This window comes from Rana temporaria, chromosome 1 (assembly GCF_905171775.1).
Source record: "Rana temporaria chromosome 1, aRanTem1.1, whole genome shotgun sequence".
Classification (NCBI taxonomy): Eukaryota; Metazoa; Chordata; class Amphibia; order Anura; family Ranidae; genus Rana; species Rana temporaria.
Genome location: NC_053489.1, coordinates 265,067,997 through 265,094,049, shown reverse-complemented (window position 1 = coordinate 265,094,049; position 26,053 = coordinate 265,067,997). Strand labels below are relative to the sequence as shown.

Here is a 26,053-nt window from a genome sequence, read left to right as displayed (position 1 = left end):
GGTAATTCATGACATGTATGCACCTTATTACGATTAATTTGTATTACAAGCTAGACTATACAGACATTTTGATTCAGAAATAAACACGTTTATGCTAGCGCCACTTATTAAATTAGCCCATGGGAAACCAATATTTCCTGGGTCCCCTGCAGCTCTTACTAGCTCATACTTCTGACCTCCATCACTTCCGGAGAAACTGGTGGCTTGATGTCAGAGGATGGAACCAGTGAGGATTGTGACCCAGGAGATCGGCAGCCCTGAAAGAGTAATTTTACCAGCAGAATTTGGGAGACAAGTTCTTGTGATTGGAGCTGTGTTTGATGTCCATACCAGGAATGGTGAATATTTTTGACCTTCTTTCAAGCTGGCCATACATTATACAATTTTCTTATACAATTTCCTTTAGATTTACCTTCAACTATGTAGTGCAAGGGCCTACCTTTGCATACAATTTAAAAGTGTTTAGGCTTGATTTCATATTATATGTGTAGCACTACCCCTGAAGGAGCTGCTGGTTTAGATTTGGGCCTACCGTTACCTTACTGTTCCATACGCTCGTTTCAGGGGTTCTGTTTGAAGAGTTGTCCACAAAAATTTCTGCACCAAACACAACGTCTCTTTCAAGGTTTTTATTGAACAAAGTTCTCCAACAGAGGGGTGTACCTTTGCTTTGCGGATCACTGGTACAACTTAGATTCAGAAGATTAATTCAGTTCCACACTGGATGTCAGCAACCACCAGATAGGCCTACTCTCACTGGCTTAGCAGCTGGTGCGAAGCTCGTCAAAGTCTCTGCCACAGACTTGATTGTGGGACGGCCTGACAACACTTATCTTCTGCCACAAGATTGTGTAACCACTCTCACACTTTGTACAGTTCCAATAAAGTACACAACTCACGGTGCCAAGAATTTTTCAGCCAGGCCGGCAGCACAGTGAGGTATATTTGCCAGGATACGTCCTTCAATTGAATCCCACTGGTTCAGCTTCCTCCCGTAGGTAAGGTAGCGAAGGACCATCCCTGGATTAGTAGGCCCCAGAAACTCCTGGGCCTACTCTCAGTTGCGAGGCCTCAGACCAGCCGGCCCCGAGGCTACGAAACAGCTCACACATCCCTGAGGCCAGGAGGGCCATCAGGACAGGATTGGAAGACCCAGCCAAAACGGTATCTGTTCCTTAATTACCCCTCCCCAGAATGCACAGGGAGTTGACCACGCCCACTGTGCTGCTTCTGGGAAAGAGATACCCAATGCATCCAGCCCGCTGCCTTTCCAACCCCGACCAGTGGTAACAGTGACACCCACTGTCAAGGGGGAAATTGTGCAACCCAGCTGAACTGAAACAGATCAAACAATTTAGCATAATCCTCCTGAGCTAAACTACAGCTCAGGCAACAAAAATTTCACACATAGCGCTTACTCAATGGGAGCATGGCGCTACTAATGGTTTTGCTAAATCTAAAGTAAAATTGTACAAGGAAATTGTATAATGTGTGGCCAGCCTTAGGCCCCGTACACACGAGAGGATCCATCCGCTGAAAAATCTCAGCGGATCGGTTTCAGCGGATAGATCCCCTGGTGTGTACGTTCCAGCGGATATTTATCCGCGGATATTTCCGAATTCCAGCAGATAAAAATTTGTAGACATGTCTACAAATCTGTCCGCTGGAATCGGCACCAGCGGATCGATCCGGTGGTCTGTACAGACTCACCGGATCGATCCGTCCGAACCCATCCCTCGCATGCGTCGTAATGATTCGACGCATGCGTGGATATCCTTATATGACAGCGTCGCCGCGTCATCGTCGCGGCGACGGCGCGACACGTCACCGCGATGGGAATTCGGCGCGGATTTCAGTCCGATGGTGTGTACACTCCATCGGATTAAAATCCGCAGAGGATTTATCCGCGTATACGGTCCGGCGGACCGTATCCGCGGATAAATCCTATCGTGTGTACCAGGCCTTAGAGGTAGAAACACCTCTAACAAAAAAAAAAAATCACAACAGGCTCACTTCAAAGAGGTTTGTTTTTTTGAAAAGAAACATGTGAGTGACTTCACGTTTCGGGACCAACTAGCAAGAGTCACACCAGTTGAACCCATGCAGATCAATATCCGGAGCAGTGAGAAAGCAGGTCAGAGGCAGTTTTTGTTGTTTTTTCCAAGGTTTACATATTGTTTATTTCAATAGGATTCTAAGACAGTTGAGTTGCTCCAAAAACGACAGACCACTTCTGAACTCTCTCTGATTTTGCCCTACATACTAAAACACCTAGTAAACATTGTACATGGTGCTTTGGTAGAGTTCTTATTTAAATCATACATCACCCTTATTTTTTATAGTACAAAATTTCTGTTCCGTATTTTTCCTTTTGATCAATAACAGCATCAAGCCCAGACAGCAAACCACCCATTGCTTGTTATTGAACATAAGGTACAAAACATACAGACTCGGTAGGATACAGCACATTAAAAAGGAACATTGAAAGAATTTGAACTGGATCTGTCAAATAGCTGCATTAAAGCAAAGTAAGACATTTTTAACCCACCTTCTATGGCTACTTTACAGTCAATAGGAAGCAGAACTAATCCACAAAGTTGACTATTTAAAAATCTGTGAAATTGCTATTTATATACAGGCATTTCAGCAGAGAGACTGTAGTAATGCATAACCTGGAAAGTAAACTTTTAGAAAAAAACAAAAACAAAACAAATATAAGGTCTTAGGGGCAGATCCACGTAGATCGGCGCTTCTCTCCACCGGGCGTAGCGTATCTAAGATACACTACGCCGCCGTAACTTTTTTTCGAATCCTCAAAGAATTTGCGCCGTAAGTTACGGCGGCGTAGTGTATCTTTGGTGGCGTTAGGGCGTGGAATTCAAATGGATGTGATGGGGGCGTGTTTTATGTAAATACGTTGTGACCCGACGTAAACAAAGTTTTTTTTTTTAACGGCGCATGCGCCGTCCATGGGGGTATCCCAGTGCGCAGGCTCAAAATTAAACCGCAACAAGCCAATGCTTACGATGGTGACGTCATTTTACGCAAATTCCTATTCGCGAACGACCTACGCAAACGACGTAAAAAATTCAAAATTCGACGCGGGAACGACGGCCATACTTAACATTGAGTACGCCTCATAATAGCAGATTTAACTATACGCCGGAAAAAGCCGAACGCAAACGACGTAAAAAAATGCGCCAGCGGGACGTACGTTCGTGGATCGCCGTAACTAGCTAATTTGCAAACTCGACACGGAATTAGACAGAAATGCCACCTAGCGGCCGGCGGAAAAAATGCACCTAAGATCCGACGGCGTACTAAGACGTACGCCTGTCGGATCGATCCCAGATGCCGTCGTATGTTGTTTTGTAGATACAAAACAAAGATACGCCGTGGGTACTTTAAAATTACGCAGCGTATCAATAGATACGCCAGCGTAATTCTTTTGTGGATCTGCCCCTTAGTCTTTTATGTCAATCTAGGTCAGTGGTTCTCAACCTGCTAGTGCCATGACTCCTTGATAAAATTTCCCAAGTTGTGGGGACCCCTAGCAGTAAAATTATTTTTGTAGCGTGGGTTGTCAGCACCCAAAGCAAGACAAGTAATGTGTGCCCCTAACCCGTGGACATTTAGAGCTCCCTGAGTCCCTTCCACTCGTACAGTATTAAAACCCCTTATGGTACATTTTAGGATGTACCACTCTTTCTCTTTGTTCTCCTTTCTTTCCCTTTTTATCTCTCTCTATACTAATTTCTTGTTTTTTTTTCCCCATCCCTCTCTCTAGCTGTCTCTCTTGTTCTTTCTCCTATTCTTTCTCTTCCTTTTTATTTGTTCCTCCCCATTTTTTCCTCTCCCATGTGGTCTCTATTTTTATTTTTTTAACAGAAAGATGTATTCTCTATTTCTACTCATTCTCTTACTCCTTGGTGAGGGTGGGGGGTGGGATGGATGGCAGTGCTGGTGGGGGGCTGGGATGAGTGCTGGGGGGGGGAGTTCTGATCAGCCAAATTAGGCGCTCTTGATCAAGGTCATCTGCTGATCTGAAAGTTGTAGTAGGGAATTTTAATAGCAACTATAATCACAGGTATTGTTAATCACTGTGTCTCCGGCTTCACTGTGATTCCGACTTTGTGGTGTCCTGCAGCAGTGACACCTATTCCCAAATCAGGAGATAGGGTCTCCTCCAGCCCCTCCCACTTCATATTCCTCACCAGCCAGCTGACACCTAGTCTCTGCCCCCCAGCCATGTTGTGAACTGAATGGGCAGCTGCAAAGAGGCTGAGTGGGTGGCCATGGGCTCCAGGAACAGCCCTGTTGGGATTCAGGAACAGCCCAGGATTTGGTGACCCCTGGCAAATTGTCATTTGACCCCCAAGGGGTTCTCATCCCCAGGTTGAGAACCACTGATCTAGGTTATTGTACCATCCACTGAAAATTATTGTTGACTGTCTATATAAATACTAAAATTTTGCTTCAGTTGAATGTGAAAATTGTCATTTAAATAGACAAAGAAGATTGGTCTACCTAGTGTTTCCAATATTTTTCCTGGCCTTCTGTGTGTCAAAACTCCTAATTCTTTAGCACTTTACAATTAGACATTTTCTACCCACCTGAAAACAGAAGAGTTTTTTATGTATCTCACAGTGAAAGTTTATTGTTCTTGTACATGATGAGGGCACCATGTGCTATCTTCATCCGAGATCAGTCAGAAAATGTGGTATTTGTGTTCCCATAGCAATCTCCTTAGAATATTGGATTCAGGGTGTTGTATTCCTCAGAGAGAAGAGAGGTTGCTCGGTACAGAGGACAATGCTGACAAGAGTCTGTAGTCCCATAAATGGATAGGGTGCTAGGTTTCTCAGTACAAATGACAAGGCTGACAAGAGGCTGTAGTCCCAGCGGTGGGCATGCAAAAATAATCTAAAGAACATTAAATGAAGGTAAATTGAGCTGACTAAACACAGAGGCCCGGATTCACATACATCGGCGCATATTTATGCCGCGGTAGCGTATCTAAAATACGCTACGCCGAAGCAGCGCACAGAGGCAAGCACTGGATTCACAAAGCACTTGCTCCCACTCGGTGGAAGCCAGCGTAGGTGGAAGTGGGCGTGAGCCATGCTAATGAGGCGTGACCCCATGCAAATGATGGGGCAAGCGCCAAAGAAGTACTTAAAATGAACGGCGCATGCACCGTCCTGTGGCCACATCCCAGTGCGCATGCGCAGAATCACGTCGGAACTACTCCCTAAGATATGCCGGATCACTGCCTACGACGTGAACGTAACCTACGCCTAGTCATATTCACGTACAACGTAAACGACAAAAGATACGACGGCTGTGTTCCCTGGTCCATACCTTTGCATGGGTTGCGCCTCCTATATGGGGAATGACTTTACGCCGGACGTACGACTTACGCAAACCACGTATATTATGCGACGGGCGCAAGTAGGTTCGTGAATCGGCGTATCTCCCTCATTTGCATATGTGCATAGAAAATCAATGTAAGCAGCAAATCCGCCCAGCGTAAATATGCGCCCACGATACGCCGGCGTACGTTCGTCATACGTATAAAGCCTATTTTCAGGCGTATCTCAGTTTATGGGCACGGCGCATAGATATGACGGCGCATACTTACACTTACGCCGAGATACGTCGGCGTAAGTGCTTTGTGAATACGGGCCAGAGTGCTTGCCAGATAATGTTAGCAGATTACTAAAAGATGTTTTGGTTGCTGGGATTCTGTATTAGGCCTAATAATATGCTTGAGAATTATTTTTTGTATTTTACATTTTGCTGGTAACACCTTTGTAGTTATTAAACATTATGAACATGTCAATGAAATGCACATAGGTTTAAGTTAATAATCCAGGGGAGCAATTAAAAAACATAACATGATCTTCCTTTCTACAACTTTACATCCTATCTACACTCTCAAAGGATTTCATTCAGCCTTGTGGTTCATCGATTCCTACAGTGCCACTCTCTTTCTTCTTCTGCATGGGAGAACCTTTTTAACTTTACTTTGGTGAAGAGAAAAAAAAACGAAACATGTACTTACTCTGCAGAAAAAATACAATATACAATTCGAGAAATGACTAAGAACCAGTATATAGAAGAAGAAATAATGATGATGGATTGATATTTCAAATACAAAGTTAAATGAACAGCACAACACAAACGTGTTCTGCAAAGATAATTATTATTAATGTATTTTTGTTTAAAATAGAGCAGTCAATAATCAGCAAGAAAGTAAATTGTGGTGAGCTCAATTTTTGTGATAATATTTTGAACAACGTTGATATGTGCTAGTAGAATGTCCTTGATATTTCATCAGCATTCGGTAGTTCATCCCACTGGTACCAGCTCTACTGTACCTAATATTTTATATGTCTAAGCCTGTAGCATAACCTGATTAAAGTTAACCTTTTCCTAGATATTTACTTGAATTATTCTTGAAGTACAGTACATTTGAAGCTATAATTATCTACAGTGGAGGGTCTCAGTTTAAATGCTTTAGCAGCTTTATATTCAGCTTTTGCAATGTGATAGACTTAGCGGGGTATGTATACTAAAACTAGAGAACTCAGAATTTGAGATTTTCCTAGCTTGTGACGGAAAATATTGATTATATGAAGACAGGAGGCGAGTATCTTATGCATTATCTTCCTTTATTAATGCTCACAGCAGAATGTATTTCTAAAACTTTCATGTAAAAAACTTTTCACAACAACTACCACCCCCAGCAGTCCATCTAGTCTCTAACCACGCCCCTACGGAGACCTCCATAAAAGGGGACTGCCTGTGGTGGTTCCTCCTCTTTCTTGATGCGATGATCTCTGGAGGAAGAAAACAGTACCAAACGGAGGTAAAAGTGTAACCTTGGAATCCAGACCGGCCGGTCGGCGTCCAACAGTTTCCTGGGGGAAATTAACCACTGACCGTGACCCAACAGGGGTCCAGCAACGTGAAATCCCAACAGGGGATTTCAAAGTAGAAACTGCATCTCAGCCTGTATGTGGAATTTTTTCATCCTCCCAGCTGAAGAATCCGTCGGAAAGACGCATCTTGAGATTCAATAACCTGTGAAGGAGAAGAAGACAACCGTAATAGGGAGGGTAGGGAGGGAAGATACTCGCCTCCTGTCTTCATATAATCAATATTTTCCGTCACAAGCTAGGAAAATCTCAAATTATATATCAGACAGGAGGCTCATATCTTATGCAAGTTTAAAGCTATCTGTAACAAGCATGTAATCAAACCAACACAATGCATAATAATTTAAGAGATGACTGATAGTGAGATATGACCCTGCGGTCTGAAATAAAATTGGCGGAACGTGTTTTCCGACGACCAATCAGCTGCTCTCAAAAGATCGGAGAGCGAGCCTCCTGAAACGAGTACCTTGGTAGCCATAGCACCCCTGGTGGAGTGGGCCCCGAACAAGGTAACGTCAATCCCCGCCATCTCCATGGCGGTTCTCACCCAGCGTGCCAGCGAGGCCGACGAGACAGGGAGATGAGGTTTAACATAGGAAACAAGCAGTTGGGAAGAGTCCGTGGGACGTAAACCAGAGGTCCGGGATTCATACGCCTGTAAGCAACGGACTACACAGAGAAGTGGGTGGTCTGGGAATGAGGGGTAAAAGACCGAGGTAATACCGGTTTTAGTTCTTCGTACAATTGAAAATTCTACCCCCTGAGGCGAGAATTGGCGCCTGGAGATATCTAGAGCCCTAACATCGGATACTCTCTTGACGGAAATCAGACACAGAAGGACCGTCAATTTTATGGATAAAAGTCTTAGAGAGAGATCCGCGTTGTCCCCCCAATCGGCGAACATATCAAGCACCTTGGAAACATCCCAGGTCGCTTGGTATCTAGGCCTAGGGGGACGTTGAAACTTTGCTCCTCTCAGTAGGCAACACACTAGTGGGTGTCTGCCAATAGGCAAGGAATCTACGGGACAGTGATATGCCGAGATCGCTGACCGGTAAATATTGATAGAGCTGTACGACCTACCGGATTCAAACGAATCTGCCAGGTAGTTGACCACTAAAGGTATAGGGGCCTGTATGGGATCAACCTGTCGTTGATCACACCAACGGACCCATCGTTTCCAGGCTGATCGATATGCAGATCTAGTCCCGGGGGCCCAGGCCAGGGCGAGAAGGTTCTGAGCTGAGTCCGAAAGGACTCTATCAGGGAGTGCGATCCTGAGACCAACCATGCGAGAAGCGGAAGGTTGTCCTCCTGAATCAGGGGGTGAAACTCCCCGTTCGGACCGGTAAGAAGGTGGGGAAATTGCGGCAGTAGTCTGGGAAAGTCTACAGCCATCTCCAGTAGCAGAGGCAACCATGGTTGGGTTGGCCACCACGGTGCAACCAGAACCACGTCTGCCCCCAGGTTGGCTATCCGTAGGAGAAGTCTGGAGATTAACTGGAAGGGGGGAAATGCGTAGTGTGTTCCCTCCGGCCAGGGTTGGTGGAGAGCGTCCACCGCATAAGCTTCCGGGTCCGGCCTCCAGCTGAAGAATTGAGGCAGTTGATGATTGAGTCGGGAGGCGAAGAGATCGAAGGATAGCGGCCCCCAAAGTTTCTGCAAGAGAAGAAACATTGACCGATCCAGTCTCCAATCGCTGGAGTCGCGAAGGTAGCGGGAGTTCCAATCGGCTACCGAGTTGCAGACTCCCGGGATGTATTCCGCTATAGGGGTAATGCCGTGGTTTAGACAAAAATGCCAGAAGTCTTTTGCAATATATGCCAAGGTTCTGGATTTGGTGCCCCCCAGGCGGTTGACGTACTGCACCGCCGCCACATTGTCCATGCGAAAGAGAATACAACATGTGGGAGTATGAGGTAAGAAACTCTTGACAGCGAACAGGGCTGCTAGCAGTTCTAGTGCATTGATATGCAGAGAAGTCTCCGCAGGGGACCAAGTTCCCCCTGTGGATGCTGCTCCGCATCGGGCGCCCCAGCCCAGTCGACTGGCGTCCGACTCTATGACGATGTCCGGGCTGGGGTTGAAGATGGTTCTGCCGTTCCACTCGACGGCATGATGAAGCCACCATCGTAGTTCCTCGGTGGTTTCCTGGCAAAGAGGGATCTCGTCCGAATACCTGAGGCCCTGGCGCAGGTGCATAAATTTGAGCCTCTGAAGGGCTCTGTAGTGCAATGGGGCCGGAAAAATGGCTTGGATAGAGGCCGCAAGAAGGCCTACTAGGCGTGCTAGTGTACGTAGAGAAAGATATCCTCTGCGTAGTGCTGATCGAATTTCCTTGCGGATAAGCGTGAGTTTGGTTTTGGGAAGACTGAGGGTGGATAGGACAGTGTCCACCGTAAACCCTAAAAACTCCATCCGTTGAGATGGGATTAAAACTGATTTGTCGTGATTGATCACGAAGCCCAGTTTCTGGATAAGGGATATTGTCCAGGACATGTGAAGGAGAGCTAGGTTCTTGGAGTAGGCCATAATGAGGATGTCGTCGAGATAAATAATTAGACGTACTCCCCTGCTCCTCAGAGCTGCCACCACTGGTTTCATTATCTTGGTGAAACACCATGGGGCGGACGACAGGCCGAAAGGTAGGCAAGTAAATTGCCATATCCTGCCCTTCCATGGGAATCTCAGCAAATGTTGGGATTCTGGATGTATGGGGACCGTAAGGTATGCGTCCTTTAGATCTATTTTCACGAGCCAGTCTCCTGGCTGGAGAAGGTCCCGAAGGAAGTGAATTCCTTCCATCTTGAAGTGACGGTATTGGACGTGTTGATTTAGACCCCTGAGGTTGATTACTGGATGGTAACCTCCCCCTTTTTTGTGCACTAGGAATAGGTTGCTCATGAAACCTGGGGAAGAAGGGTCCACTTCTACAATTGCCTGCTTGGTAGACAGGTCCTGTATCTCCTTGTCTATGAGGAGGTTGTTTCGTTTTGAAAATTGGATGGGGGAAGGAATGATGTTGAGAGGTGGTGAAGTTAGTATGTCTATCACGAACCCCCCTACTGAGTTTAAAATCCAAGCGTCTGCCGTAATCGCAGACCAGGCGTGGATAAAAAATCTCAGACGACCCCCTACAGGAATCAGATCGTGTGTGGTGTAAGGCATACTCACCAGTAGGAGGTCGGGATCGCGGGTAACCGCGTCCCCCGCGTCCGCGCCAGGGTCTGCCACGGGGAGGGAAAAAGGGTGCCGGTTGAGCCACCGGGGCGGAGTAGGATGGAGCCTGGTAGTGATACGGATTGGGAGTTCTACCCTGTGGCCTATAGAAGGTGGCACGGCCGGCAGAACGGCCTCTACTTCTGCCGGCCCTGTTGAAAACCTTATTGGTTCCTGTTCTCCTCAATGAGCTCTGGGCCTTGTCCAGGCTGGTGAATAGCCCTACAAATTTATTTATGTCTTTGATGACCATGTCACCAAAGAGCATACCCTCGGCCGATGGGCCGGGTTCGGATTCCGCCAGATGTGAAAGCTGGGGATCTAAGCGCATGAGAATAGATCTGCGCCGTTCTACGGAACATGCCGTGTTGGCAGTGCCGGCCAGACATAGGGCTCTTTGTGCCCAACCCCTCAGTTGTGGGAGATCCACAGGTTGACCGGAAGCGGCAGCTTGCTCGGACAGATTAAGAATCTTCGTAAGTGGCCCCATGAGGTCCAGAACATGGTCCTGTATTGATCGGAAAGAACGTTCAATACCTTTCTTTTGGAACTTCCCCGTTTTTAGGAGATATTTGGTTAAGACCGGATCCACCTCCGGGGTGGCTACCACTTTTTTGGGTATTGAGGGTCTGGGACATTCAGCCCTCAATTTGTTACGTGCCGTCCTGTCTAAGGACTTCCTGGCCCACAATTCCACATATTGTGCCACATGTGGCAGGGGTGTCCATTCCCCCGAACGCGGATGGGTGATAGCGTCCGGGTGGAAAAAGGGTTCCCCAAGGGCGTCCAGAAGGACTTGGTCCTGTGTGGCAGGATTGGCGGCCGTATCAGGCGCCGTGGCCCCAGCATCATCTATATAAGATTCGGAATCTGAGACGTCTGATCCTTCAGAAGGATCCGCCGAATCTTCCTCCGAGGAATCATTGAATGAATCCGGTTTAGCCCTTCTAGTGGCTCTATACCCCTTTTGAGTCTCCCTGGGGTCCAGGGGTCGTGAAGTCTCGGATTGATGCTGGGGTTGGTAGACCGTGGTGGGGGCTACCTGTTGCAAATTATTAACTTCCCCTGCCGGGGAGTCATGCACCACCAGAGTGTGCTTCCTCTTGTGTGAGGATTTTCCCTTCTTGGAGGGTGGTTCACCGTTTTGGGGTGCTAATGATGAATTATTGGTGGATTGTACCGTCCAAGTGGGTGGGGTGGTGGAGGCCAGTGCAGCCTGAATGGACATATGAATAATGTCCTGCAATTGAGAGGCACTCAGGAGATGAGAAGTGCCTGAGGGGTTTGTATCCCCATTGGAATTTACTGGGTTAATTTCTGACATGGTATTAATACAATGATGTCAGGATAATTGCACTGTTTTAGGATATGTTAATATCTTTAAAGAATTAGGGAGGATATTGCCCTCTGGGTGTCAGTATATTGCACTGATTGAGGGTAAGTTAGTGTCTCTTTAAGAGGCTTAGGGAAGGGTATTGCCCCCTGGAACAGAAGTTCCGGTAGTATGGGTATTGCAGAGTAATCTATTGGGTCTCTAGGTGATCCGCTTAGGGATTTATACTTAAATGTTCTCCCACCGTAGGCTCCGTCCTATCCTCCCCTCCGTAGGCGCCGAATGGCGACGGAGGGGAGAGGAGCTTGAGATCCCCAGCAACCCGGGAACGAAGTCTCGCGAGACTTCGTCCGCTGGGCGCTGATAGGTCAATGGGCGAGAGGCGGAGACCCCGCCCTCCGTACGCGCGCGTTGAGGAGGAAGAAGGTACGTCCTACAGAATGGCGGCGGTCGGGAGAAGTGTGCGACAGTGAGGGAGAGCGCACAGCAATAACAGGTGGAGAGAGGAGGGAGATATCCCCCCGATCTACAGCGCGGCACAGCGCAGCACAAAACAATGTAACAGTGAGACAAAATATATATTGGGAAAAAAACAAGAATAAAGATATATAGCAATAAAGATGTATATCTCTAGGACATATATAAAAATAAGTAGGTACAAAATTCTAAGAGTATATAGTCAGATAAAAGTAATAGGGAAAACGAGACCCTACATTGCTTTGAAAATCATTGTTATCAGAAATCAAGTACTTATCTTATCTCGCGCTGCGAGCAGAAAGAAAGAGGAGGAACCACCACAGGCAGTCCCCTTTTATGGAGGTCTCTGTAGGGGCGTGGTTAGAGACTAGATGGACTGCTGGGGGTGGTAGTTGTTGTGAAAAGTTTTTTACATGAAAGTTTTAGAAATACATTCTGCTGTGAGCATTAATAAAGGAAGATAATGCATAAGATATGAGCCTCCTGTCTGATATATAATCAGGTGCAGCTCTGCATGATAGCCAATCAGCTAAAGCTTGCTCAATTAAACTTTGACAAAAAAAAAAAAATGGAAGCTGATTGGTTTCTATGTAGAGCTGCACCAGATTTTGCACTCTCAAGTTTTAGTAAATCAACTCCAACAGAGGACTATTAGATGCTCTGTATGTGATACAGTAGATTCAGACTATGTTAATGCTGCAGAAATGGTTGTAAAATGAGGATGTGCTACAGAAGACAGATGTGGGACATCCTACACGACCCTTTTCACTGATAAATGTGATCAGTGCTCACACATTTGTGAAAAATGGTTGTGTGTTTGCTTTTCAGAGGGAAAAAAACGTGCATGCTCAAAATCAAGTATGAGACAGGAGCGCTCGTTCTGTTAAAACTAGCATTCAGAATGGAGATAGCACATTTGTCACGCTGTAATGGACTGAAAAGCACGAAGACTGAAAAGCATGAATCGTCTCTCACCAAACTTTTACTAACAGGAGGATCAGCAAAAGCAGCCCAAAGGGTGGTGCCATTTGAAAGGAACTTCCACTTTATAGTCCCGTCATACGTGTTGTACATCACCACGCTTTGGTCGGATGGTTGGAGCGGACACCTGGATGTTCGGGTTCGGACCCGAACTTTAAAGAAAAGTTCGGGTTTGGGAACCCGAACCCGAACTCCGAACCCCATTGAAGTCAATGGGACACGGACTTTTAGTAAAAAAAAAAAAAATGCGCTGAGGTCCCCCCAAATTCAATAACCAGACCCTTTAGGTCTGGTATGGATATTAAGGGGAACCCCGCCGTCAATTTGAAAAAAAAAATGACGTGGGGTTCCCCCTAAATATCCATAACCAGACCCTTCAGGTCTGGTGTGGATTTTAAGGGGAACTCCACCCCAAATTAAAAAAAAAATGGCGTGGAGTTCCCCCTAAAATCCACACCAGACCCCTTATCCGAGCACGTTGACCTGGCCGGCTGCAGAAAAGAGGGGGGACAGAGTGTGGCCCCCCCTCTCCTGAACCACACCAGGCCACATGCCCTTAACATTGGGAGGGTGCTTTGGGGTGCCCCCCAAAGCACCTTGTCCCCATGTTGATGGGGACAAGGGTCTCATCACCACAACCCTTGCCCGGTGGTTGTGGGGGTATGCGGGCAGGGGGCTTATCAGAATCTGGAAGACCCCTTTAACAAAGGGGACCCCCAGATCCTGGCCCCCCCCTGTTTGAAATGGTAATAGGGTGCACTGTACCCCTACCATTTCACAAAGGAAGTGTAAATAGTAGTTTTCAGAAAAAAAAACACACACACCATAGAACAAATTACTTTATTAATTAAACCAAATAAAAATCCAGCGGTGAAAAAAGACGATCAATGCTGTTTCCTGCTCCAACGTTGTGTCTATCCAGCGCCGGGTGATGTGTCCAGCGACGGGTGATGTGTCCAGCGATTGATCCAGCGATGAGAACATCCATCCATTTAGAGCACAGCTCAGCGAACGACGCGCCGATGCTTTGACGTTTATTTTATAGGGGAGGCGGGTCACGCGTCACGTGACCCCGTCCCGCTCTGACGCAAGGGCTGTCCCAGTGACGTAGCAGAGTGTGCGTCACTGGGACAGCCCTTTTTTTCCTGCCGAGAAAAAAATAGCCGTGTGTACGAGACATAAGAGTAGTGCAAAATAGGTTGCATGTGGCCTTTGAGCTGCAGGTTATACTGCAGATATATGCAAATAATTCATAGACAATGTATCTTTGAAATGCAGAGGACAATCCTTTATGAGAGGGTGTAAGGTATGACATGAGGCAAATCCAACTGTTTTACTGCTCCACCATATAGTGTTCAAGAGAGAAACCAAAAATGTTTTCTGTAAACTAGCATAATGCCGCGTACACACGCTCGGAAATTCTGACAAGAAAACCATGGATTTTTTTCCGACAGAATGTTGGCTCAAACTTGTGTTGCATACACACGGTCACACAAAATTCCAACTGTCAAGAACGCGGTGACGTGCAACACTACAACGAGCCGAGAAAAATTAAGTTCAATGATTCCGAACATGCGTCAAATTGATTCTGAGCATGCATGTTTTTTTTGCGCGTCGGAATTGCATACAGACGGAATTTCTGACAAGAACTTTTCTTGTCGGAAAAATTGAGAACCAGCTCTCAAATTTTTGCTGTCGGAAATTCCGACAGAAAAAGTCAGATAGAGCCTACACACGGTCAAAATTTTTGACCAAATGCTCACATCGAACTTTTCTTGTCGGAATTTCTGATCGTGTTCGTAGTAATATGAGTAAATATGACTGAACTATAGTGATGCCAAGTTAAGAGATTTAGAGGTTCAATATAAGATGTAAGGTTGACTTGGTGTAGTTTGCTAGCTAAGTCAAACTGCATTTGCATGCTATGAACATTTCCTGCAAAACCCACAGGTGTGACATCATGCATAAAATGTAGTTTACAGGAACATCACTTCTCTGTACCTGTCTATATAAAGCTTCTGCAGTGTATGGCTGTCTGAAAACATTTCCCTGTTTTCCTGTTTAATACGGAACACAAAACTAATGACTATGAGTCATGGAAGCAGGGTGTCATGCTTTAAATGACTCATGGCAGCCATGTTTAAGGGGTTGGTTATTTGATATGTAATGGTGCGCATTGATGTGAAATGTACACCTCTCTGTTAGCCACTCCTTTTTGTAAAACTGTGATTGGTTGGTAATAGACTTATAACTTGTATTCCCTCCACAAATTAAACCAGATAATGTTTGGATACAGCCACTGTCTTGTCTTTTCCTGTGTCCAACAAGAAGTTATCTCTTCAGTACTGAACGGGTCTTGTGCGTGTGGTAATTGCTGTGATTATACCTAGCTGGTCTTTGTCAGGTATACGGAAATACCTTTTTATTCCTTTTTATTCCCTACAGTGTACGTGGCATAAGTTGATTGTAATTGTATTAATGCACTTGAAAAAACACTGTTGAATACTATGCATGATACGTTTTGTATTTGCACTAACAGTTCCATTTTCAAGACAAGCCTTCTGCCAAGGTCAAAGCAGTACATTAGAAGAAATGGATAGACCCCCCCCCCTCGAAAAAATATCTGGGACAATATTATTTTGTGTTCTATAACCACCTCCCCCTTTCAGTCCAGGCTGATTTTCAGTTATCAGCACTGTCATACTTTGAAAGACAATTACTCCATCATGTAAAACTGTACTCAAATAAAATTTTCAGCACTGTTTTGAGACAAATATAGTGTTATTTTAGTGATATTTTAGCACCACTAGTTTTTTTATTTTTGTTATATAAACAAACCAAAAAAAAGACTGAACATTTTGAAAAAAACAACACTTTTTTCTGTTATAAGTTTGCAAATAAATCACTTTTTTTCATAAATTTAGGCCAAAGTGTATTCTGCTACATTTATTTGGCAACAATAACCAAAATAAGTGTACATTACTGGTGAAACTCGAACATTTATAATATATAATACAACTTAAAAGGTGAAACTAATATATGAGACGCATTACATGCAAAGCAAGATAGTTCAAGCCCATGTCCAGGATCCGTCTGCCCACTCCTTGTGAAAGTCCCCAACACTTTTGAATGGCCTTTTCCTGACAATCCTCTCCAGGCTGCAATCATCCCTGCTGCTTGTGTACCTTTTTCTTCCACACTTATCCCTTCCACATAACTTTCGATTAATGTGCTTTGATACAGCACTTTGGGAACATCCAACTTCTTTTGCAATTGCCTTTTGAGGCTTTCCCTCCATAAGGAAGGAGTCAATGATGGTTTTCTGCACAACTGCCGGCAGTCTTTCCCATGATTGTGATTCCTATGGAACCAGTCTGAGAGACCATTTAAAGGCTCAGGAACCCTTTGCAGGTGTTATGGCTTAATTAGCTGATTAGAGTGGGACACCTTGAGCCTAGAATATTGCACAATATTAAACATTGTCGGAGATTGTGGATTTGGGGTTTTCATGAGCTATAAGCCATAATCATCACAATTATGACAAATCACAGCTTAAACTATCTTGCTTTGCATGTAATGAGTCTATCTCATATATTAGTTTCACATTTTAAGTTGTATTAGTGAAATAAATTAACTTTGGCACGATATTCAAATTTTTTGCGTTTCACCTGTACATTTAATCACATGAGTAATATTTCTCCATGATCTACAATACACCAACAACAATGAAGTGTTCCCATTACATGACACTCAAATAACATACAGTACAACACAAAGTCTTACGTGAGTGCAGTCATAAAGCCTCCAAACATTCCACCACAGAATCCTGCAAATCCTCCTCCTCCGCCAAATCCCCCACTACCCGCATATCGATATATCAGGAACATGGTTGCGTTAAACCTGAAATGGTAAAGAGAATACCCTGTGGAGTGAAGTTTAGAGGCGCTAGCTGATAGTGTATGTACACTAAATAAATAATAAAAATTGTATGCATCAATGATTGAATATAAATGAGTGAATGTAACAATAACATGTGAATAAATAGTGATCATATATAACAAATATAAACCACAATAGTTATTATAAGTTAAATTATGGTGGTGCACAATAAAAAATAGAAAAAGACAATTGTGCCAAAACTAAAAATAAAGTCCAAATATATAAGTGATGAATCTTCAAAACCATAGACAGAAGATCTTCCACCTTCACCAAGATAAAGAAAGACCACCAAAAGTGCTCATGGATGGCACCTTACCGCAAATAATGGACCACTTTAATTAAAAAGAGGTCAATCAGGCAGATAAAGATAATATTCCAGACCCAGATCTCTCAGTCTCAACAATCTTGATAGAGCAATACTCCACGCCACATGGGATAATTAAAGCAAAAGAGAGAAAATCGCCATAGAATAATATTGTTTTTATTGGGTAAAACAGAGAAAAAGAAAAACGCCAAGTGGCCTCTTACTTGATGGGGTGCCTAGCCCCGGCACTGAGGTTGAGAGCGTGGATGTTAATGGGAGAATAGATGGAGTCCCGTGGCCGGCATAGGAACCGTGCAGAGCCGCACTAACGCTGTTGGCGTGCGTTCCACCCTCCAGGATGAGAGAGCCAGCGGGACCAGGAAGTGGGTGGGTCGAGCGTGACCTGTAAGCCTCGACGTACGTTTCAGGATGATGTCACGTCGTCAGGAAGCATACAGCGTCGCGCTCTGGGTCTGTCTTAAAGGCCCATCAATCAACTAAAGTGGGAGGGAATCAGAGGGGCGGCAACACTCAGTCCCGGATCAAGCGACTGGACATTATACAAATAAATGCATCTGGGCCAGCAAACAAAATATGAACAATAAAATAATAAAACAATATAAACAATGATTATCGTAATATATGTATGTACAGTAGGATAGCCATAGGACATAAACTAGAAAAAACACAAGAATGCAATTTGAGCACCTAATGGTAATCAGTTTTGTCTCATTAACAATGAACATATCCCATGTATAAACCCATGACAAATATAGATCATAAAAATAACAATATATTGCCAATCTAATCCAATAAAGATCGAGAATTAAAAATATGTTAAATATAAACAATATTATTAAATTATTTAAAATATTTAAAATATTTAAAAATTGTCCCTAATCAAAGGGTATATTTAAATCCATCATATAGGACATTTATTAAAATATTTTTTCTGGTTTTATTATGCGTTAAAAATCACAGTATTAAATGGATATTAACTGTATAATCAGAAAAATTCTATTCATTGGTTAAAAAACAGTTTAGGTCCAACTCGATATTTAAACCCAAAGGGCGCATAGTGCGCAATCGATGCAGCCACTGGGTCTCATTTTGGGAGACCTTCTTGGTCATATCTGTACCCCGCCAGTGACCAGAAATTTTGTCGATACCATAAAAAGTCATTTTACTTGGGTCTCTATTATGGCACTCATCAAAGTGCCTAGACACACTGTGATTAGGATACCCTTTAAGAATATTGGCCACATGCTCATTTATGCGTACCTTGAGTTCCCTTGTGGTGCGACCCACATATTGCATTTTACAAGGGCACTCCAGGACATATATAACATACCTGGAGTGACATGTAATTAATGGCTCTATGGTGAATTCTTTATTAGTTACATTTGATTTAAAAATTGTTCTCTTTTTCCCTTGTCTATTGGTGGTTTTGCATGACCTGCAGCGGGTGCAATAGTGAAACCCTGAACCATCCAAGAATGTCATCGGTCTTTCCGGAGGATCTGGTACATTTGCTGCTATTTTGTTTCGTAACCCTGGTGCCCTCCTATAGATAAAGGAAGGTTTGGGCGGTAAAATTTTGGCCCCATCTTTTAGTAGAATCGGACAAAACTTCTTAAATATTTTCTCTACAATCCTATATTGTTGGTGAAAACCTGAGAGAAACGCCACTTCATCATGTCGTAACGATTTCTCTTTAGGTACCAACAAAGATTCCCTATTCATATCAAGCACTTCTTTCTTAATATTAGATAAAACAGATGGTGAGTAACCCTTCTCCACGAATCTATCCGTCAACAGGTCTGATTGGTCTTTGAAATCCGCAATTTGATCACAATTTCGCCGAAGACGCATAAATTGCCCCTTCGGTGAATCTAAGACCATATACATTGATGTTCATTTTTGTCAAAAAATTATCAAGAGTAAGTTTGGACCCTTCCCATACAATTACAATGTCGTCTATGTATCTCCTATAGAGTATCATAGATTGGTCATTGTTTCTAAAAATGGTTTCTTCCTCCCATTTGTTGAGAACCAGATTGGCTACACTGGGGGCATAACGAGCCCCCATAGCCACCCCCTTTATTTGCTTATAGTAGCTACCTTGCGCCCAAAAATAATTATTCCCCATGGCCTGACGTAACCCTTCCATCAGAAAATGGATTTGAGCTAGAGGCAATGTAGATTTTTCTGTTAAGGCCTCTGTGACTGCCAAAATTCCGTCACTCTGTCTGATGTTTGTGTATAACGACTCAACGTCGATAGTGGCAAGCCATGTTTCTTCTGAAACTCTAATAGGGGATAAAAGTAGTAGAAGCTCCCTGCTATCTTTCAGATAGGATCTACCCTGAATCACCAATGGCTGCAGGAATAGATCTAGATACTCCCCAACACGTGAATAAAGAGAGCCAATCCCACTAATAATGGGTCGGCCCGGGGGATTGGTCCTACTTTTATGAATTTTTGGCAGGATATACAGTACTGGGGTGACTGGTGCTTTGGGAATGAGATAAAGGGCCTCTTTATTAGACAAAATAGAACGTGTGGTCCCATCATTAACCCAAACGGACAATTCAGCTTTTAATTTGACAAGCGGGTCACCAGGTAAATGGTGATAGGTTTCAGTATCACTAAGCAATCGCTGGATCTCACCATAATATTGCTCCCTAGTGAGAACGACCACTCCTCCACCTTTGTCCGCTGGGCGGACCACTATATTTTTATTAGACTCCAATAATTTAATGCCTTCCTTAATAGAATTATTGTTGTTTATTTGCGGTAAGGTGCCATCCATGAGCACTTTTGGTGGTCTTTCTTTATCTTGGTGAAGGTGGAAGATCTTCTGTCTATGGTTTTGAAGATTCATCACTTATATATTTGGACTTTATTTTTAGTTTTGGCACAATTGTCTTTTTCTATTTTTTATTGTGCACCACCATAATTTAACTTATAATAACTATTGTGGTTTATATTTGTTATATATGGTCACTATTTATTCACATGTTATTGTTACATTCACTCATTTATATTCAATCATTGATGCATACAATTTTTATTATTTATTTAGTGTACATACACTATCAGCTAGCGCCTCTAAACTTCACTCCACTGTCTAAAATTGCATTAATGTAATTTCACAGAGAGCAGCTTGGCTATCTATATACTGTTAATTTAATTTATTTCACTAATATATTGGCGCGAGATTTCATTTCCAAAGAGAATACCCTGCTTGAATTCACTGAACTCCTGAGAGCAACACATTATTTCACAAATGTTTGTAGAAGCAGTCTGCATGCCTAGGGGCTTGATTTTATATACCTGAGGCCATGGAGGTGATTGAACAACCAAATCCAATGGTTTGGAGGGGTGTCTCAATACTTTTGGCAATATAGTGTGTATATATATATATATATATATATATATATATATATATATATATATACAGTATATACACACACACACACATATATATGTATATATATATACAGTATATACACACACACACACATATATATGTATATATATATACAGTATATACACACACACACACACACATGTATATATATATATAATTTTTTTTCTTTTTTTACGTACTGTCACCAGAGCAATGCACACTGCACGGGATTTTATATATATATATATATATAAATATATATATATATAATTGCCTAGTACATTGATGATCTCTGTAATAAGCAATCTGTAAAAGACAAGAATCAGTGATCAGCTGCGTTCAGTGGTCACAGAAAAAGCACATATGAGTGGTTGATCCCAGAGGACGTACAGATATGTGCACATGCACTGGCGCTGCTCCGGTCAAGCCATAGTACAAAAACAAATACTTGTCAATAAATATTGTTTTATGCTTAGATACTCATTTGTATGATTTGGGCAATAAAAATGTAACAGTGTATTGTGAAAAAAAAGGTGGTTTCCCAATAAAATTAAAATTTTTATATTTGACATTTTCTCATAGGAACTTCCAGATTCCCTCAGAGAACAAACTCACCTGAAAGAATGGCATATTAATAAAACACGGATAAAAGTAATTCCTGAGTATATACAAATATTTCAAGATCTAAAAGTTTTGGACATGTCACACAACAAACTAAAATGTCTTCCTGCTGAAATAGGTAATAATAAAATACATTGTTTATTTAAAGGAGTTGTAAAGGAAAAACATGTTTTGCCTAAAATTAATGTCTGCAAGGTAGACAGACAGAATAGTGTAATGATTCTGTTAAAAAAACAAGTAAATACCTATTAAATTCCTTCATCTATATCACCTCCGGCATTCTAGTTTCTGTTCTCTCATTCACTTCCTGGTTTGCGGCGCTTGTTCATGAAAGAACTACATTTCCCAGTATGAATTGCGGCACGCCCAGTAATTCACACCTCCTTGAAGTCTCTCAGGCCTCGTACTCACGACCAAACATGTCTGCTGAAACTGGTCCGCGGACCAGTTTCAGCGGACATGTTCGTTCGTGTGTAGGCAGTAACGTACAGAATTCCAGCAAACAATCGTCGGCCAGACCGTTTTCCAACGAACAACTGTTTCCTGGTCTTGCTTTAAAACAGTCTGCTGGAATCGTGTCCGTCAGACATGTTCGGTCGTCTGTACACAAAAGCAGCGTACAAAAACCCCGCGCATGCTCAGTCCAAATGAGGAGACGGGAGCGCTCGTTCAGGTAAAACTCGCGTTTCTTTGGGATATGGCACATTCGTCATTAGAAACCTTTTATTCTAGCAAGAGAACAATGTCTTAAAAAGGCGCACTAAACCACATTTTAAAGCCTCGTTTTATTAATTCTTCTCTTGCTAGAATAACCCCGTTCTCTTGCTGATGCAATTTCAATAGAGTTGTCCCATACTGAAATGTCACATTTCTTGCTTGTGATGTAATCCTTTAATAATGTTTTCTATGCCAGACGTGTGTTTTGGTTGGTGGTCCTCCATAATTTAGAGTAGTCATTTTTGTAAAGGAATGTTCATTTTGTTTTAATTTTTTTTTTTGTTTCTAGTTATGTCACCATTTAAACTATTTTTTTTTTACATGTTTTTTGAAAATTTTTTTTTTTTTTTGGTGTTTCATTAGAGAATATTAAACCATGTTGGCACACCAAATGTCCCCCCCCCCCCCCAAGGAGTGTGTCCTTTGTAAATTACCCATTGTATATTTATTAAAGGTTTGCTGCCTAATAATCCCCACAGTATATCAAACAATAGACATGTTTTCAAATGAAAGCAAAAGGCCTTTTATTCAGGCAAATGTCATCACAAAAAAATAAAAAGAACGGCAGCACTAGAATAGATAGCAAACTATATGCAAACTTGCATTTCCAACATGGTGAAGGATAAACTTCCAAGCCTCAGTAGCCAAACACAAAAATATGAAGCAGCAGCACACAAACAAAGGAACCCAAACTGTGGTAGTACAAACACGATGTCCTTTATGTGGAAGGAAATGGAAGGCAGAAAATCAACGTTTCCTCCTCTTTCCAGCCTTCCCTCCAGGCAGCCTTCCAGCGGATCGAACACGGGGTCTTGCAGGTGGGGTTGATGTGGCAGCAGGAGGATGGTGTTCCGCAAGCCGGGCCGGGTCACATAGCCCAGTGTCTGGGGTCAGCAGGCCCCTCTGCATCCACCAAAGGACCTGGTTCATCAGGGCCTTTGCCAGTCTTCTCTGGTCCTCCTCCCCTTCATTTAAATCATGGGCCAATGAGGCACTGAAGGCCTCTGTGGGGTTGAGGGGGGCCCTCATGATGGCGCTTGCCTCCTGGATCATGCGGAGGCTTGCCTCCTCCACAGGCCTCAACTGCCTCCTTCGGCCTGATGGCCTCACCTGGGGGGGAGAAGACTGGCTGGTGGTGGTTCTCCTGGCCGGGTGGACCTGCTGCAGGCCACTGGGCCCAGCCTCCTCCTGGCTGCCACTGACCCCGGCCTCCTCCTGGCTGCCACTGACCCCGGCCTCCTCCTGGCTGCCACTGACCCCGGCCTCCTCCTGGCTGCCACTGACCCCGGCCTCCTCCTGGCTGACAGACACCTGAGGATCTGCCACCTCCTGGCTGATCTCTTCTTCCTGTGTGGAAAAAAAAAGAATTTTTTTACAATTTCGCTAAATAAAACCACACTCATTTTCATGTTTTTCGTTCAGTATTTTCTGTTCATTATTACTTGAATACACTCTACTTCTGACCCCTGCAGTTGTCATCCCTGACACCTATTTGTCTGTACACCTTTTTGTTTGCTTTTTTCCAGCTTGGTTTTATTTTTACAATATCTAATCATTAATCCACCAAGAATTATTTACGCCATAAATATAGAGGAAACTACTATACCTCCTCATCGAAGGGTGGCAGATCTGCATCTCTGTCAGCCAGGCCCTCTTCCTCCGACTCTGCAGGGCTGTGGTCATCTGGGGAAGGTCCGCTGGAAGGTAGCATGGAGGAAAGGTTGGAAGAAAGACTGGACATCGTTTTCCTGCCTTCCATTTCGTCCCGCAAAAAAGCCATCTGTTTATAATACCACAGTTTGGGTTCCTTTGCTTGTCTTGCTGCTGCTCCCGATTTTTTGATTTTATTAGCTTTGTATGCTCTCCTGTATGTGCTTCTGAGGTTGGCAAGTTTATCCTTCACCATGTTGGCAGTGCATCCTGGCACCCATGTTTGCATATAGTTTGCTAGCTCTTCTAGTGCTGCCGCTCGTACATCTTTATTACAATATAATGCGTGTTTTGAATTCCACAGGATGGGCGTGTCCTGATATTTTTGTAGTAAGGCCTCTATAGCTTCCTTGGTTTGTAGTTGGTCCATTTTACTTTTTGAAATATGATATTTTTTTTTGAGTCTAGATTCAAAAAACATAAACCAAAGAAAAATAAATATTCAAAAGGATCAGCGTTGACCTTGATATAATATGTGTCTTTAAATTTATTACCTATATCTAATTACAAACACAGTCTCTCTTGTTTAAACAATGATTGTCAGCTCGGCCGCATTGGTTGTACCAAACATTGATTTGCTAGATGCAGAGCCATTGTTAACATTGCAGTAAATATTTTTAATATTGAAAAATAAACAATGCTTACAAATGACAGTATTCATCTAGGCACTCTTTCCTGTGTAAATCTCATGCCCCTGACAATGGATGACATAAAAGACACTTCCTAATGACCTCTGTACAACCAACACTTGAACAATACTTTGCCTGATCTGAATACACCATTCAAAAACTTGTCAATGAGGTACAGCATTGTTCACATCTCTATTTTGTGAGGTGTCCAAAAGCATTTGGATACCAAAATAACATTGTGGTACCCCATAGACAGAATAGCTTAAAAAGGGTGCAACCAACAGCCCAAACCCCCATCCCATGTGTCTACATTTTCAAGGCCTCTGCTGATCACATTTTTAATTTCCTTACCTTCCTGTCTCTCGCTCCTCGTTTCTCACGCTCGCCTAATTACCGCGTAAGATGCGTAATCACGGCGTAAACCTTTTAAACACTCCGCGTATTTATGAAACCCCGCCCTCGTCACCTTTGCGAGGCCCCTAATCAATGAGTTTAGGAAATATGGCGTTAACTGTGTATGTTCTGGATGCGCTCGAAGATTCTCCGCGTAACGGACGTAAACACGTTGTTTGCATTCTCTACACTCCGCGTATGTATTAAACGCCGCCCTCTTCTCCGCCCATGGCGTAAGAATTCATCTTTTCCACGCCCATAATCTCTGTGGGAAAGGAAAGATGGCGATGTCACACGAGCGGGCACGATGCTCTCATGCCACAAGTGAAGGGACAGAGGCAGGGACGTCCCGATCAAGGAAAAGAAGATATAAAGCCACTAATATGCGGTTCCAGGAAATGGTGGAGTTAGTTTACATCATGCGAAAGAAGGACTATGATGGGGAATTAGGGCCATACAAGACCCCTAACCGCCGAAAGGCACATATTATGGACAAGGTGGCGAGGAGAATGCAGAGGATGTTTGGGATCACCAGGTCCAAGGAACAGCTGAGGAAACGATGGTCAGACTTAAAATTGAGGGAGCCACATCAGATGAAGAAAATACTTAAAATTCTGCGTAAAAGTAAGTAAATATATATTGGGGTTGGGGGGGGGGGGGGGTGGTGATTGTCTGCAATAATGTGTTGCCATGTATATTTCACCATCTGCCTCCTTGGCCAGCTTGTAATTTTAAAGACATGTTGTTATTTATTTTTTAGAACATAAATAACTACATATTTACAAACAGTGTTCTTAGTAAACAACGTAACATCACATAGTTTATCAGAAAGGCTCGGTTATTACAGGAACAACACACCTGGACATGGCTCACTGGCCAAAAACTTTGTTTGTAAACATTGTGTAAAAGCTAGTTCTAGAAAAAAAAAGTATGAGAATGGGAAAGGCAAACAGGATTCATTCTAAAAACAGTGGTAATAAAGCAGATGTTTTCACATCTGCAATGCAGAGCACCTGTGTCTCCCCAAATCAAAAATGGGTTTTGGTAGGGTCTCCCAGAAATACAGTTTAGGGGGGACATCCATGTGTGTCACTTTGCTAAAAAGGGGCAGGATCAGAGCTTGCCATATAGAAGTAATTGCAAAATGTAGGTTTGGTGAAAGATAAAAGTAACTAAATGAAAGCATCTTCTAAGCAATGTGTGCGATTTATGCTCTCCAATATCTGTGTGCTGATGAGTCTACATTTTTTTTGGTTTATTTCAGGGGAAAGAAGTCGCCAGCATTTGGAGGAGGCAGAGAGGGCCAGACAAGGCCAAAATCTGCCATCTCAACATGTGGAGGAGGAGGAGGATGTGGAAGGAGAAGAGGATGTGGAA

The 26,053-nt window shown here is 43.4% G+C and overlaps 1 protein-coding gene across 1 annotated transcript in view; it reads left to right on the top strand.

Moving 5' to 3' along the window:
- The window catches only part of LRRC2 (leucine rich repeat containing 2), a 270,174-nt gene that overhangs the window by 141,663 nt on the left and 102,458 nt on the right, over positions 1 to 26,053 (top strand). Inside the window, exon 4 of the mRNA XM_040355283.1 lies at positions 21,189 to 21,345. Coding sequence (XP_040211217.1) covers positions 21,189 to 21,345 — 157 coding nt within the window. The remainder of the gene's footprint in view (positions 1 to 21,188; positions 21,346 to 26,053) is intronic.